Consider the following 16,450-nt stretch of genomic DNA (forward strand, 5'->3'; position numbering starts at 1 on the left):
CGTAACCCGACCCGACTCGCAGTGTAATTAACGTTGCGGGGGAACAGTTTGTGTTAATAAATTAAAATTCTGAAAACGAGGAGAAGATTTTTACCAAATAACTTTTATTTTTACGAGGAAGTTTCCGTAACCGGCTTCCGTCTCCGCACTATTATCCTACGGGATCTTTGGTGCGGAGACGGAAGCCGGTTACGGAAATGGGGCCGAATATTACCCATGACCGTACGACGTCTTTTTCGTCGAGTGGACCATCTTGCTCCACTATAGGATCTTTGCTCTCTAAACCCTTCAGCAGCTCCAACACACCCGCCGCCTCCCAGCCTCCGCCTGATCCCACCGCCGTCCCTTTACCTCAAAGATCTCGTCGGGCTTCAACTCCTTCATGCTGAAGACGATCCCGTGGGAGAATCCGTGGACTCTGACCGCCCGGCAGCCATCGTTCTGCAGCGCCACGTACTTGCCGCAGTTGGCGTGGAAGCGGTGCGTGATGCCGGGTACTGGAGAGGAACGGGGGCGGGAACAGGTCAACAAGTGCAGCAAAGAAACACCTAGTATACAGTTTGTTTGAGAAGGATCTGCAGATGCTGGAAAATCGAAGGTAGACATAAATGCTGGAGAAACTCAGCGGGTGAGGCAGCATCTATGGAGCGAAGGAAATAGGCAACGTTTCGGGACGAAACGTTGCCTATTTCCTTCGCTCTATAGATGCTGCCTCACCCGCTGAGTTTCTCCGGCATTTTTGTCTATCACCCAGTATACAGGCTAGTTTACCATCACGTGTACCGAGGTACAGTGAAAAGATTTTCTTGCGTGCTATCCAGTCAGCGGAAAGGCAATATATGATCACAATCGAGCCACTTGCATTGTATGGATATAGTCATAGAGTGATTCGGTGTGGAAACAGGCCCTTCGGCCCTACTTGCCCCAGCTACACTAGTCCCACCCTCCAGCATTTGGTCCATATCCCTCCAAACCTGATGAGATGAAAGACAGTCCGAGGGTACTCCAAACCATACATGATAAGGGAATAACGTTTCGTGCAAGGGAAAGCCAGCAAAGTCTGATCAAGGATAATGGATGGGATTTATATAGCGCCTTTCTAATACTCAAGGCGCTTTACATCGCATTATTCATTCACTCCTCAGTCACACTCGGTGGTGGTAAGCTACTTCTGTAGCCACAGCGGCCCTGGGGCAGACTGACGGAAGCGTGGCTGCCAATCTGCGCCTACGGCCCCTCCGACCACCACCAATCACTCACACACATTCACACACAGGCAAAGGTGGGTGAAGTGTCTTGCCCAAGGACACAACGACAGTATGCACTCCAAGCGGGATTCGAACTGGCTACCTTCCGGTTGCCAGCCGAACACTTAGCCCATTGTGCCATCTGTCGTCCTCGGGATAGCCCGAGGGTCACCAATGAGGCAGAGGCAGATGCTCTCTGGTTGTGGTAGGATGGTTCAGTTGCCTGATAACAGCCGGGAAGAAACTGCCCCTGAATCTGGAGGTGTGCGTTTGTTTTCACACTTCTGTACCTCTTGCCTGGGGGGGGGGGGGGGGGAAGAGGGAGTGGCCGGGGTGCGACTCATCCTTGTGTGGAAACAGGCCCTTCGGCCCAACTTGCCCACAGCGGCCAACATGTTCCCAGCCACACTAGCCCCACCTGCCCGCGTTTGGCCCATATTTTTGTGTGAAAAAGTTACCCCTCAGATTCCTATTAAATCTTTTCCCCTTCACCTTTAAACCTATGTCCTCTGGTCCTTGATCCACCAACTCTGTGCATCTACCCGATCTATTCCTCTCATGATCTTATACACCTCTATAAGATCACCCCTCATCCTCTTGCGCTCCAAGGAATAGAGTCTCAGCCGGCTCGACCTCTCCCTATAGCTCAGACCCTCGAGTCCTGACAACATCCTCGTGAATTTTCCCTGTGCCCTTGCCAGCTTGACAATATCTTTCCTATAACACGGTGCCCAGAACTGAACACGATACTCCAAACGTGGCCTATTTTTTTTTTTTTTTAATTTAAATTTTTAATCTTTAATTTTAATTTTTAACTTAACTTGACTCTCTGAATAGCTGCACAAGAGTTCCTATGTGTGTAAGCACAAATGGCAAATAAAGTTTTTGACCTTTGACCTTTGACCAACGTCTTATACAACTGCAACATGACCTCCCAACCTCTGCACTCAATACTCTGGCTCTACAAGACTAACTTTTACTTGGAAGGCAGCAGATCTATCGGAGAAAGCCAGCGTGGATTTTTTTAAGGGAAGATATCACTGAATTAACTGGGCTGAACTTTTATGAAGAGAAACCAGAGGGGTTGATAGCAGCAAATCCTTAATATCTCTCTACATCACCGTTTATACCTCTCGTATCCCTTTCCCCCGACTCTCTGTCTGAAGAAGAGTCTCTACCCGAAACGTCACCCATTCCTTTTCTCCAGAGATGCTGCCTGTCCCGTTGAGTTACTCCAGTGTCCATTTTCAGTTTAAACATAAGGGGTCGGCCATTTTGAACGGAGATGAGGAAAACCTTTTTCACCCAGAGAGTTGCGAGTCTGTGGAATTCTCTGCCTCAGAGGGCGGTGGAGGCCGGTTCTCTGGATGCTTTCAAGAGAGATAGAGCTCTTAAAGATAGTGGAGTCAGGGGATATGGGGAGAGGGCAGGAACGGGGTACTGATTGTGGATGATCAGCCGTGCTGGCTCAAAAGGCCTAATCCTGCACCTACTGTCTATTGTAAACCAGCATCTGCAGTTCCATCCGACACATGTGATGCGTTCAACCCCACCAACATCCTCCCTACTCCAAAGACACGACACAAAATGCTGGAGTAACTCAGCTGCGGCAGGCTGCATCTCTGGAGAGAAGGAACGGGTGACGGTTCGGGTCGAGACCCTTCTTCTTCAGTTCCTGTCCCGCCGAGTTACTCCAGCATTTTTTGCGTCTATCTTCGGTTTAAACCAGCATCTGCAGTTCCTTCCGACATGTTTCGTCTGGTCCCTACTCCATACAGATGGGCTGCACAAAGGCCATTGAAGTCAGTGAGTAGATGCGATGCTGCACTGGAGGGCAGGCTGGGTTGGAGCACGAGAGGCGCGGGGACCATGTACCTGGGGAGAGTAGCGGAAAGGACTTCTCAGTCGCGTTGCTCAGTGACAGGCTGTTGTCCACCGGTAACGAGCCGCTGGTGATGGACACTTGCACGCATTGTCCGTACAGATCAACCACAGCGTACAGCTCTGTGGGGAGAGAACACAGGCAGGCAATATTACAGTGTGTAGGAAGGAACGGCAGATGCTGGTTTAAATCGAAGATACGTAGACACAAAATGCTGGAGTAACTCAGCGGGACGGGCAGCATCGCTGGGGTGACTTTGCGGGTCGAGACCCTTCCTCTGAACAAGGGCCTTCGTTTCGGGTCGAGATCCTTCTCGGGTCTCGACCCGAAACATCGCCCATTCCTTCTCTCCTGAGATGTTGCCCGTCCCGCTGGGTTACTCCAGCATTTTGCGTCAAGGGGCCATATTAAAGTACACACTTATCCAACATGGGGCAGTACATCACACAAACCATCCTCCCTTCCATAGACTCCATCTACACCTCACGCTGCCTCGGCAAGGCCAGCAGCATCATCAAGGATCAGTCGCACCCCGGTCACTCCCTCTTCTCCCCTCTCCCATCGGACAAAAGGTACAAAAGTGTGAAAACACACACTTCCGGATCCAGGGACACACTTCCAGTCCCAGCTGCTATCAGGCGAATCATCCTACCACAACCAGAGAGCGGTGTTGAACTATCTTCTATCTATATATAACTAAAACTCTCATCGTGTTTGTTTGTTTGTTGTTTCGACTCCACGGGAAAGTTTTGTTCTATTTGACAAACGCCTCCAGGGTTCTTCTATTCACTTTATTAACTTTAACTTAATTTCTGCCGTCAACGGCACATCTTTGAACGCGGCAGTCGCGCCTGCGCAGTGTGGGCCCATCAGCCGCACATGCGCAGTTTGGGGGAATATTGCGTTGGGGAACAGGACCCAACGGGTCCACACCTGGTGTAGTCCACCTTATTGGTGACCCTCAGACTATCCTTGATCGGACTTTGCTGGCTTTACCTTGCACTAAACGTTATTCCCTTATCATGTATCTGTACACTGTAAATGGCTTAACTGTAATAAACTGAGTGATACAGCGTGGAAACAGGCCCTTCGGCCCAAAGTGTCCCAGCTACGCAAGTCCCACCTGCCTGCCTTTGGTCCATATCCCTCCAAACCGGTCCTATCCATGCACAGTCGCTCCGCTGCCTGGTTAGCACGCGACAAAAGCTTTTCACTGTACCTCGGTGCACGTGACACTAAACTAAACTGAACTGAAGTACAGCATAGAAGCACAATGTCCATGCCGAGATAAGCCAAGTTCCTCTGCCTGCTCGCAATCCATATCCCTCCATACCCTGCATCTCCAGGTGCCTATCCAAAAGCCTCTTAAATGCCACTATCGTTTCTGCCTTCACCACAGCCCCTGGCAGTGCGTTCCAGGCACCCACTGCTATGTAATAAAAAACTTGTCTCACACATCTCCTTTAAATTTAGCCCCTTTCATCAAAGCTACGCCCTCTCGTCGTTGATATTTCCACCCTGGGGAAATAGGTTCAGACTGTCTACCCTATCTAAGCCTCCCATAATTGTACATACATCTACCAAGTCTCCCCTCAACCTCCAGCAAACGCAGCTGCCCGAGGAGGTAGAAACATAGAAAATAGGTGCAGAAGTAGGCCATTCGGCCCTTCGAGCCTGCACCGCCATTCAATATGATCATGGCTGATCATCCAACTCAGTATCCCGTACCTGCCTTCTCTCCATACCCCCTGATCCCTTTAGCCACATCTAACTCCCTCTTAAATATAGCCAATGAACTGTGGCCTCGACTACCCTCTGTGGCAGAGAGTTCCAGAGATTCACCACTCTCTGTGTGAAAAAAGTTCTTCTCATCTCGGTTATAAAGGATTTCCCCCTTACCCTTAAGCTGTGACCCCTTGTCCTGGACTTCCCCAACATCGGGAGCAATCTTCCTGCATCTAGCCTGTCCAACCCCTTAAGAATTTTATAAGTTTCTATAAGATCCCCTCTCAATCTCCTAAATTCTAGAGAGTAGACAGTCCTGACATCCCAGGAATCAGTCTGGTGAACCTTCTCTGCACTCCCTCTATGGCAATAATGTCCTTCCTCAGATTTGGAGACCAAAACTGTACGTAATTGAGGCTGGGACTATCCCAACTTTTAAGAAACAGACAGGAAGACACCAAATGCTGGAGTAACTCAGCGGGACAGGCAGCATCTCTGGAGGGAAGGGCTGGGTGACGTCACGGGTCGAGACCCTTCTTCAGACATGGATAGGATAGGATAGGACAGGTTTGGAGGGACATGGGCCAAGCGGCTGGGGGCAGGTGGGACGAGTGCAGCTGGGACATGCTGGCCGGCGTGGGCAAGTTGGGCCGAAGGGCTTGTTTACCCGCTGCGTCACTCTGTGAATCTACGACAAATAAAAACAAACGTCTCCCCATTGTCCTCAGCGACCCCCATGGGCCGGCGTAGCATCGTGAACTCGAGCGAGGGTTCACCCGCTACACGCTGCGGTCGAAGGCACTGATCTCGGTCCCTTTGATCAAGGCAACAGGAACGTGCGCCCCCCAAGCAGCATCTATGGTGCCGAAGGGGAGAAGGTGGAGAGTTTCCAAGTTCCTGGTCGTAAATTAATGTCACCAATAATCTGCCCATGGACCAGCCACTCCGAAGCGGCGGCCATTGGAGCAACCCAGCGTGTCCACCTCCTCATAGAGTTGTGGATTTGTGGAATTCCCTGCCACAGAGGGCAGTGGAGGCCAAATCACTGGAGGGATTTAAGAGAGAGTTAGATAGAGCTGTAGGAGCTAGTGGAGTCAAGGGATATAGGGAGAAGGCAGGCACGGGTTATTGATTGGGGACGATCAGCCATCATCACAATGAATGGCAGTGCTGGCTCGAAGGGCCGAATGGCCTCCTCCTGCACCTATTGTCTATGTTTCTATGACCATGGAGCAGAGGGCACAGCCTCAGAATACAAGGGGTGCACCTTGACAACCTTGAGGCACTTCTCTGCCTCAGAGGGCGGTGGAGGCCGGTTCTCTGGATGCTTTCAAGAGAGGGCTAGATAGGGCTCTTAAAGATAGCGGTGTCAGGGGGGATTTGGGGAGAAGGCAGGAACGGGGTACTGATTGGGGATGATCAGCCATGATCACATTGAATGGCTCGAAGGGCCAAATGGCCTACTCCTGCACCTATTGTCTATTGACAAAGGCGAGGAAGAATGTCCTTCGGTCAGAGGGTGTTGAACCTATGGCAGTCGGCCATGTCAATGGACAGAGATCGACAGATCCTTGATCTGTACGGGTGTCGTGGGGTTATGGGGAGCAGGGATGAGAATGGGGTTGGGAGGGAGAGGTAGATCAGCCATGATTGAATGGCGGAGTAGACTCAATGGGCAAATTCTGCTCCCATAACGTATGAAGACTAAGGAAGTTCGGCATCTTCCCAATGACTCTCGCCAATTTCTACCGATGCATTGCAGAAAGTATGGTATTGGATGAATTGCAGCTTGGTCTGTAGACTGCTCTGCCAAAGACGTCACACAGAGAGGATCTCCGGAGAGAAGGAATGGGCGACGATTCGGGTCGAGACCTTTCTCCAGACTGATCCAGCTTCTTCGGAGATTCAGTCTCGACCCGAAACGTCGCCCATTCCTTCTCTCTTCTCACCCGCTGAGTTACTCCAGCATTTTGTGCCTACCTTCGATTTAAACCAGCATCTGCAGCTCTTTCTTACACGAGTCACAGGGAGAGGCAAAATAATCAAAATAACCAGTCCCCTCGGCCATCTTACCTGGGGGTAGTCCGGAACAGGCCACTCCCTGGTCCACCCCGTTGATGTAATAGTGCAGATCGCCGTTGGAGCTGCGCATCATGCCGATGCGGGAGCCGGTGGTCAAGGAGTCCAGGTCGCAGCCGTAGTTGTTCCGCATCGTATTCCCGTCCTGCATGATGGCCGTACCGCTGCAAGCCGACCAGGAAAGCTCGTCAAGAGAGGCGGGGTCCGTGGAGGGGCCGCTACGCAACTTAGTTTAGTTTAGTTCAGAGATACAGCGCGGAAACAGGCCCTTCGGCCCACCGGGTCCGTGCCGACCAGCGATCCCCGCACATTAACTCTACCCTACACACACACTGGGGACAATTTTTAGTTACCCAGCCAATTTGGCCTGCATACCTGCACGTCTTTGGAGTGTGGGAGGAAACCGAAGTTCTCGGAGAAAACCCACGCGGGTCACGGGGAGAACGTACAAACTCCGTACAGACGGGACCCGTAGTCGGGATCGAACCCGGGCGCTGCATTCGCTGTAAGGCAGCAACTCTACCGCTGCGCCACTGTGACTGGCGCCCAAAAACCTTCCTCCCTTGCCGCCCTTAACACCAACCTTCCCAATCAACTTGAGACTGGAAAGACTGCGAGTGCTGGAATCTGGAGCACAACACAAAGCCGTCGGGTGGTAGAACCACTGCCTCACAGCGCCAGAGATCCAGCTTCGATCCCGACTACGGGTGCTGTCTGTACGGAGTTTGCACGCTTACCCCGCGACGGTTTACTCCGGGTGCTCCGGTTTCTTCCCACACGCCAAAGATGCACGGGTTTGTCGGTTAATTGGCTTCGGTAAAGACTGCAAATTGTCCCTAGTGTGTGTAGGATAGTGTCAGTGGACGGGCGCAGGAGGATGAGGGGTAACCTTACAGAGATGCAGAAAAACATGGATGGGAATAGATCAGGTAAAATCGAATGTAGACACAAAATGCTGGAGTAACTCAGCGGGTGAGGCAGCATCTATGGAGAGAAGGAATTGGCGACGTTTCGGGTCGATAGACCCGAAACGTCGCCAATTCCTTCTCTCCATAGATGCTGTCTCACCCGCTGAGTTACTCCAGCATTTAGTCTCTACCTTCGATTTTACCAGCATCTGCAGTTCTACCTTAAACAGGTAAATGCACATTCCTTGGATGGACTTGCATGTTTTCTCTGGATCACCAGAGGTTGCGGGGAGACCTGATAGGAGAGGTACAGATAGGGTAGACAGTCAGAACCTTCACCCCCAAGATGGAAAAAGGAATATACTAGAGGCATTAAGGTGAGAGGGGTAAAGTTTAAATATGTGTTAATTTTTTTTAATTTTACAGCGGGTAGCGAGCGCCTGGAATGTGTTGCCAGAGGTGCTGCTTGGAGTCGATACGGTGGCATTTAAGAGACTTTTGGATAGATATGCAGGGAGTGCAGCGTAGGTTTACAAGGTTAATTCCCGAGATGGCGGGACTGTCATATGCTTGAGAGAATGGAGCGGTTGGGCTTGTATACTCTGGAGTTTAGAAGGATGAGAGGGTATCTTATTGAAACATATAAGGGTTTGGACACGCTAGAGACAGGAAACATGTTCCCGATGTTGGGGGGGGAGTCCAGAACCGGGGGCCACACACACACAGTTTAAGAATAAGGGGCAAGCCATTTAGAAGGGAGACGAGGAAACACTTTTTCCTCACAGAGAGTGGTGAGTCTGTGGAATTCTCTGCCTCAGAGGGCGGTTCTCTGGATACTTTCAAGAGAGAGCTAGATAGGGGGCTCTTAAAGATAGCGGAGTCAGGGGATTTGGGGAGAAGGCAGGAACGGGGTACTGATGGGGGATGATCAGCCATGATCACATTGAATGGCGGTGCTGGCTCGAAGGGCCGAATGGCTCCTACTGTCTATTGACGGGCAGCATCTCTGGAGAGAAGGAATGGGGTGACGTTTCGGGTCTCTCGACCCGAAACGTCACCCATTCCTTCTCTCCAGAGATGCTGCCCGTCCCGCTGAGTTATGGAGCAATGAATTAGGTGCAGGTACATAAGGATTGATCCTGGCGTTAAGTTCGGCACAGACATTGTGGGCTGAAGGGCCTGTCCTTCAATTGTGGGCCGGTTCTATGTACCGTCACAATATTTTAGCCAACCCTAAGCCCAGGCCGTGTTAAACCCTGTGGTTACCTCAGCATCCAAGTGTCATAGTCTATATCCGTCATGGTACTGGGGAACTCAAGATCCTCAGGACGGATAGCTGTAACGCCTAAATAGGAGGGAGTCTTCAGGTTAACTATGACATGAAAAATCTCATTAAAATAGACAACAAATGCAGAGGACATACAAGACAAGTGCTATACAAGTCAATATTTTATCGATGAATTTAACCATTCTGTTCTTTTAACATACACAGGCCTGGGTTTGCACACACACTCCCACACATCAATATCGTACACTCCTTAGATACATGGCATGCAAGAGTAGATACTTAACACACATACACCCATACTTCACCCAGCGCACAGCCCCAACCATCGCCTGGATACGCAGAGGACAAGCAACCATGTATGCTAGACAAAAATGCTGGAGAAACTCAGCGGGTGAGGCAGCATCTACGGAGCGAAGGAAATAGGCGACGTTCTGGGTGGAGATTCTTCTTCAGGTGCAGGATAATCCGAGGATCACCAGAGTTGACGAGGATAAGCTTTTCCCATTGAGAGTAGGGGAGATTCAAACAAGAGGACACGATTTGAGAATGAAGGGACAAAAGTTTAGGGGTAACACGAGGGGGAACTTCTTTAATCAGCTGTATGGAATGAGCTTCCAGTGGAAGTGGTGGAGGCAGGAAGGTTCGATTTTATCATTTAAAAATAAATTGGATAGGTATATGGACGGGAAAAGGAATGGAGGGTTATGGTCTGAGTGCAGGTAGATGGGACTAGGTGAGAGTAAGTGTTCGGCACGGACTAGAAGGGCCGAGATGGCCTGTTTCCGTGCTGTAATTGTTATATGGTTATATGGTTAAAGAGGTAGATAGTAGTTCAGGACTGCTCTCTGGTCCGCCATGGCCAGAGTGAGTCCCACCGCAAATTGGAGGAGCAGCACCTCATATTTCGCTTGAGTAGTCTACACCCCAGCAGTATGAACATTGGCTTCTCCAATTTCAGGTAGTCCCTGCTTTCTCCCTCCCCTTCCCAGCTCTCCGACAGCCCACTGTCTCCGCCTCTTCCTTTCTTCTTCCCGCCCCCCCCCCCCCCACCCCCCGCATCAGGGTCTCGACCCGAAACGTCGCCATTTCCTCCGCTCCATAGATGCTGCCTCACCCGCTGAGTTCCTCCAGCATTTTTGTCTACCTTCGATTTTCCAGCAATGCAGTTCCTTATTAAACACCCATGTATGAATACTCTTTAGACATTACACCCCCCCCCCCCCCCCCCACTCATGCGCCCCATCCACTTGCTCAAACATACAAAGCGATCCAGGTACATTCTCAGTCAACACACACTGCAGATACAACTATGAACCCCTGCAGATGCATGCAGGTGTTAATTACAATGGATAAATGCAAAATCCGCGCAAATCCCCCCCACATCATAAGAGCGATACAGCGCGGAAACAGGCCCTTCGGCCCATCTTGCCCACCCCAGCCCGCACGACCGAGCTACACTAGTCCCACCTGACCCGTATCCCTCCAAACCTGTGCTATCCAGGTACAGTCTCATAAACGTTGCGATAGTCCCGGCCTCAACTACCTCCTCTGGCAGCCCGTTCCATACACCCACCACCCTTTGAGTGGAAAAAGTTAGCCCTCTATCACGAAGATGGAATCTCAGTAAGTTGTTGTCTCCATGTTAGTTACTCAACAGGTTTTATTTTAACCTTTTTAAAAAAAGGCACAGTGTCGGAGTAACTCGGCAGGTAGACAAAAATGCTGGAGAAACTCAGCGGGTGGGGCAGCATCTATGGAGCGAAGGAAGTAGGTGACGTTAGGAAAGGGTCTGTAACGTCGCCTATTTCCTTCGCTCCATAGATGCTGCTGCACCCGCTGAGTTTCTCCAGCATTTTTGTCTACCTTCGATTTGAGGGGGAGAGGGGAGTGCAGGGGAGAGATATGTTTAAGTTTTGCCTTCCATCACAGTGAGGAGGACTCACTGTGATGGATGTTTATGTGAATTGAATTGTGTTGGTGTGTGTCTTGGTTCTTTTTTTGTATGGCTGCAGAAACCAAATTGTGAGGTTCAAATGATAATAAAAGGTATTGTATTGAATTGTATTGTATTGTATTGTATTTTTCAGCATCTGCAGTTCCTTCTTAAACATATGTGGAAAGCACCTTGGTCTGGGTGGAGGGTGATGGTGCATGACCTGGAAGGTGGGAGAAAGATAACCAGGGCTGAGAGAGATCCCGCCCAATCTTGGCTGAGACTTACGATAGCTTGGCGCCTGATTTAGTTTAGTTTAGTTTAGAGATACAGCGAGGATACCGGCCCTTCGGTCCACGCCGACCAACGATCTCCACACACTAACACTATCCTACACACCCTAGGGACAATTTACAATTATACCAAGCCAATTAACCTACAAACCTGCACGTCTTTGGAGTGTGGGGGGTAACCGGAGAACGGGAAGAAAACCCACGCAGGTCACGGGGTACAAACACATAGTCAGGAGAGACCCCGGGTCTCTGGCGCTGTGAGGCAGCAACTCGACCGCTGTCCCATAGATCTCCTGTGCCAGTGGCCACAATATCCCACTACTGCGCCCCCTGCCCGAAACAAAGTGGATGGCCCAGGTCGAGCCCCTGCCTCACAACGCCAGAGACCCAGGTTTGACCCAGCCCTGTATGTGGAGTATGCATGTTCTCCCGGAGACCGCATGAGTTCCTTCCGGTAGCACCGATTCCCTGACATGTCCCAAAGACGTGCGCGTTTGCAGGTTAATTGCCTTCCGTAAATTGTCCGCTCTTGTGTCGGCAGTGGATGAGAAACGGGGATACTAGTGCGTACGGGCGATCGACGTGGAACTCAGTGGGACGAAGGGCCGGCTTCCGTGCTGTATCTTTCGATCAATCTTTTAATCAGAGCCGAGGTTTACGTAAACATGAGACAATAGACAATAGGTGCAGGAGTAGAGGCCATTCGGCCCTTCGAGCCATTCAATGTGATCATGACTGATCATCCCGAATCAGTACCCCGTTCCTGCCTTCTCCCCTGACTCCGCTATTTTTAAGAGCCCTATCTGAGCATGGGGAGAGGGAGCATGGATTGATTGGTACGGGTGCCGTGGGTTATGGGGAGAAGGCAGGAGAATGGGGTTAGGAGGGAGAGATAGATCAGCCGTGATTGAATGGCGGGGTAGACTTGATGGGCCGAATGGCATAATTCTACTATTCCTATCACTTATGACCTCCCCTCCCATATTCTTGGTCAGGGCTAACACTAGAGATAGGACTCTAACGTGATACGAACCCCTGCTAACGCAACCACACTTGAGATAAATCACCTCACCTGCTTCTATTGACCCCGACCATCGGTCCACCATCTTCTGAATTAGAATTTCAAACATTTCCCCTTCACGCAACATCCTGCAAAATAAAAATCAACTCAAGCACCGGTTTACCACAGGAGCTGAAGAGAGAGCGCGCGCGGTGGCCCTTTAAGCTTGCTTCAGCCATTTAATCATTTGGGTGGCACGGTGGCGCAGCGGCAGAGTTGCTGACGCACAGCGCCGCAGACCCGGGTTCAATCCTGACCGCGGGGTGCAGTCTGACAATAGGTGCAGGAGGAGGCCATTCGGCCCTTCGAGCCAGCACCGCCATTCACTGTGATCATGGCTGACCATCCCCAATCAGTACCCCGTTCCTGCCTTCTCCCCATATCCCCTGACTCCGCTATCTTTAAGAGCCCGATCTAACGGGGTTTAAACCAGCATCTGCAGTTCCTTCCAATACAAAGGAAGTTCCTTCCGCTCTCTGTCCCGCAAAAACTGCTCTGTCTCTCTCTCTCTGTGTCTCTGTGTCTGCCTCTCTCTCTGTCTCTGTCTGTGTCTGTCTCTCCGTGTCTGTCTCTCTGTGTCTGTCTCTCTGTGTCTGTCTCTCTGTGTCTGTCTCCGTCTCTCTGGCTCTGCCTCTCCCTCTCCGTCTCTGCCTCTGCCCCTCTGTCCCTGCCCCTCTGTCCCTGCCCCTCCGTCCCTGCCCCTCCGTCCCTGCCCTTCCGTCTCCGCCTCTGCCCCTGCCCCTCTGTCTCTGCCTCTGTCTCTGCCCCTCTGTCCCTGCCCCTCCGTCCCTGCCCCCCCGTCCCTGCCTCTCCGTCTCTGCCTCTCCGTCTCTGCCTCTCCGTCTCTGCCTCTCCGCCTCTGCCCCTGCCCCTCTGCCCCTGCCCCTGCCCCTCTGTCCCTGCCCCTCTGTCCCTGCCCCTCTGTCCCTGCCCCTCTGTCCCTGCCTCTCTGCCTCTCCGCCTCTGCCTCTCCGCCTCTGCCTCTCCGTCTCTGCCTCTCTCCGTCTCTGCCCCTCCGTCTCTGCCCCTGCCTCTCTGCCTCCGCCTCTGCCCCTCCGTCTCTGCCCCTCCGTCTCTGCCCCTCCGTCTCTGCCCCTCCGTCTCTGCCCCTCCGTCTCTGCCCCTCCGTCTCTGCCTCTGCCTCTCTCTGTCTCTGCCTCTCTGTCTCTGCCCCTCTGTCTCTGCCTCGTTTCTAATCTCCCTCCCATCCGCGGCTCTGAAAGCCCGCTGCTCCTGCTGTCGATCGGCAGTCACCCTTCCATGTCTCCCTCTTTCCCATCCACTCTGAAAGCCCCGCGGCCGCTCCAGCTGTCGGTCGATCGGTTGCCAATCACCCGCCCCGCCCCTACTGACCTGCTGGAGATGACGATGGCGTCGTTGAACTCGCTGCGGCAGTTCTGCCGGAAGGCGGTGCGGCCGCCGTTGGTGATGACGGCGTTGTTCCCGTGCAGGTGGTGGAAGCGGAGGTCGTTGCTGGGGGTGAGGGAGAAGAGGCTGCAGGGCGAGATCTGGTTGTTGCCCTCCAGCACGTCGTCAGGCAGAGGCGGCAGCTCTGGAGGGGGAGGAGGAGGCGGATCGTTACGGACAACTTTAAAACACACACCGCAAAAGGACCGGGGAAGGCAATCAAACTGCGCAGTGGAAGAAACTGCAGACGCTGGTTTAAAATCGAAGGTGGACACAAAATGCTGGAGTAACTCAGCGGGACAGGCAGCATCTCTTGCCAGAGTTGCTGCCTGCCCCGCTGAGTTACTCCAGCATTTTGTGTCCACCTGCACTTCATTGCTACATAGTAAGTAGGTAGACAAAAGTGCTGGAGAAACTCAGCGGGTGCAGCAGCATCTATGGAGCGAAAGAAATAGGCAATGTCTCGGGCCGAAACCCGTCTTCAGACTGAGTCTTAAGACTGAAGAAGGGTTTCGGCCCGAAACGTTGCCTATTTCCTTCGCCTCATAGATGCTGCTGCACCCGCTGAGTTTCTCCAGCACTTTTGTGTACCTTCGATTTTCCAGCATCTGCAGTTCCTTCTTAAACACTACATAGTAAGTAGTTCCTTGATGGGGGTCACAACGATCAAACAGCATTCAAAACTGCCCACCCCAGCGGTATGCAGGGACTGTGTCCCAGTAAACATAGAAACATAGACAATAGGTGCAGGAGGAGGCCATTCGGCCCTTCGAGCCAGCACCGCCATTCATTGTGATCATGGCTGATGCGGAGAAGGCAGGAACGGGGTACTGATTGGGGATGATCAGCCATGATCACATTGACTGGCGGTGCTGGCTCGAAGGGCCAAACGGCCTGCTCCTGCACCTGTTGTCTATTGTCTATGAGGTCTTGTTCCTCCAATTTGCGCTGGGCCTCACTAAGAGTGGAGGAGAGTTCATTCCCAGGTCAGTGTGGGAATGGGAGGAGGGGGAAGTTCAAGTGTTTCGCAACCGGGAAAACAAGTAGGTCTGGGCGGACTGAGCGGAGGTTCCAAGCGTGTTGAGACGGGGAGGACTGACGCTATTTTAAACAGGGATTGACGTTGATGGACTGATGTTGACGATGATGAAACGGGGCCCAGCTCGGAGAATGGGGCGGACCCACCTATATCGTCGATGATGGTGGCTTGGGCGGCCTGGCCGTAGAGGTCGACCACGGCGTAAACGTTGGATGGCACGTTGGACGCGGCGAGCCCCTGATCCACATTGTTGACGAAGAAGTGCAGGCTTCCATCTTCCTTGCGCATAACGCCAACCGTGTCACCCGCCTTGCAGGGGGGAGCCAAGGTTGGGTTTGTCAGGGGGGGGGGAAGAGAAGAAACAAATTAGAACCAGCCAGCAGAACGGGTGAAGGCAAATTAGAACGGGTCTACAGAGAACGTACAAGCATCGAAGGGAACGACAGGAGTTGCTGCCTCAACCAGAGAGCAGTACTGCCCGATGTTGGGGGAGTCCAGAACCAGGGGCCACACAGTTAAGAGGGAGTTAGATGTGGCCCTTGTGGCTAAAGGGATCAGGGGGTATAGAGAGAAGGCAGGGATGGGATACTGAGTTGGATGATCAGCCATGATCATATTGAATGGCGGTGCAGGCTCGAAGGGCCGAATGGCCTACTCCTGAACCTATTTTTTATGTTTCTATGTTAATGTTAAATTTGTGTTTATTGTGTGTTTTGTTATTTTATTCTATGTTATGACTGCAAGGCATGAAATTTTGATCAGACTGAAAAGTCTGAATGACAATAAAGGATATTTTACTCTAAGAATAAGGGGTCGGCCATCTGTGATAAATGTCTGTGTCAAGAAGCTACCATAGCGCATTCTTTCGTGTTTTGTACAAAAATACAAAAATTCTGGAATGAAATATTTGATATCTTTACAAAATTAATTAAAATAAAACTGGTACCAAAACCAGAATGAATTATTTTAGGAATATCTGAAATTAACCCTGAACTAAACGTGTTTGAGAAGAATTTACTCAATTACGGGCTAATAATGGGAAAAAAGCTCATACTTAAATTCTGGAAAAATGCGCCAACATCAACAATAAAAATGTGGATATCAAATATGTTTGAAACACTACATCTGGAAGAGATGAGATTCCTCATAGCACGCAAAGCAGACCACTTCCAAAAGACGTGGTCTACGTCTTTGGAACTATTATAAGCATAAGGTGCAATAGTAATTAAAAAATAAATAAATAAATAAATAGAAGGTGCCAGGATCTGGTAACGGGGTGTAAAAAAACAACAACAAAACAACAAAATAACAAAAACAGACTTGGTTGGTAGTCCCCTTTCTGCGGAGTTTAATGATATAATAGAGCGATTGTTTCTCCTTTCTTTTTCCTTCTTTTCTAGGGTCTTTTTTCTTTCTTTACTTCCTTCTCTAACTTCTTTTCTAAGGGGCTTTCTTTTCTCAACACTCACTTGCACCTTCACGACTCTTGCGCACTTTCTTTACTTTCTTTACTTCTATCTTTTTCTTAAAGTTCAAAAAATGAAGCGGTACAAAAAATGTATTAAGACATATGTGTTGTGTATTATTGT

At 51.0% G+C, this 16,450-nt stretch overlaps 1 protein-coding gene across 5 annotated transcripts in view; it reads right to left on the reverse strand.

Moving 5' to 3' along the window:
• The window catches only part of neurl4 (neuralized E3 ubiquitin protein ligase 4), a 71,150-nt gene that overhangs the window by 24,663 nt on the left and 30,037 nt on the right, over positions 1–16,450 (reverse strand). For 3 of the 5 annotated variants that reach the window (XM_033016295.1, XM_033016293.1, XM_033016297.1), the window contains 7 exons: positions 15,008–15,170; positions 13,769–13,967; positions 12,428–12,504; positions 9,108–9,213; positions 6,928–7,097; positions 3,123–3,251; positions 352–497 (listed from right to left, as the gene is read on the reverse strand). In XM_033016295.1, coding sequence (XP_032872186.1) covers positions 352–497; positions 3,123–3,251; positions 6,928–7,097; positions 9,108–9,213; positions 12,428–12,504; positions 13,769–13,967; positions 15,008–15,170 — 990 coding nt within the window. The remainder of the gene's footprint in view (positions 1–351; positions 498–3,122; positions 3,252–6,927; positions 7,098–9,107; positions 9,214–12,427; positions 12,505–13,768; positions 13,968–15,007; positions 15,171–16,450) is intronic. The other 2 variants (XM_033016296.1, XM_033016294.1) reach the window with 1 other exon arrangement.

Source organism: Amblyraja radiata, unplaced genomic scaffold (genome assembly GCF_010909765.2).
Source record: "Amblyraja radiata isolate CabotCenter1 unplaced genomic scaffold, sAmbRad1.1.pri S43, whole genome shotgun sequence".
Lineage (NCBI taxonomy): Eukaryota > Metazoa > Chordata > Chondrichthyes > Rajiformes > Rajidae > Amblyraja > Amblyraja radiata.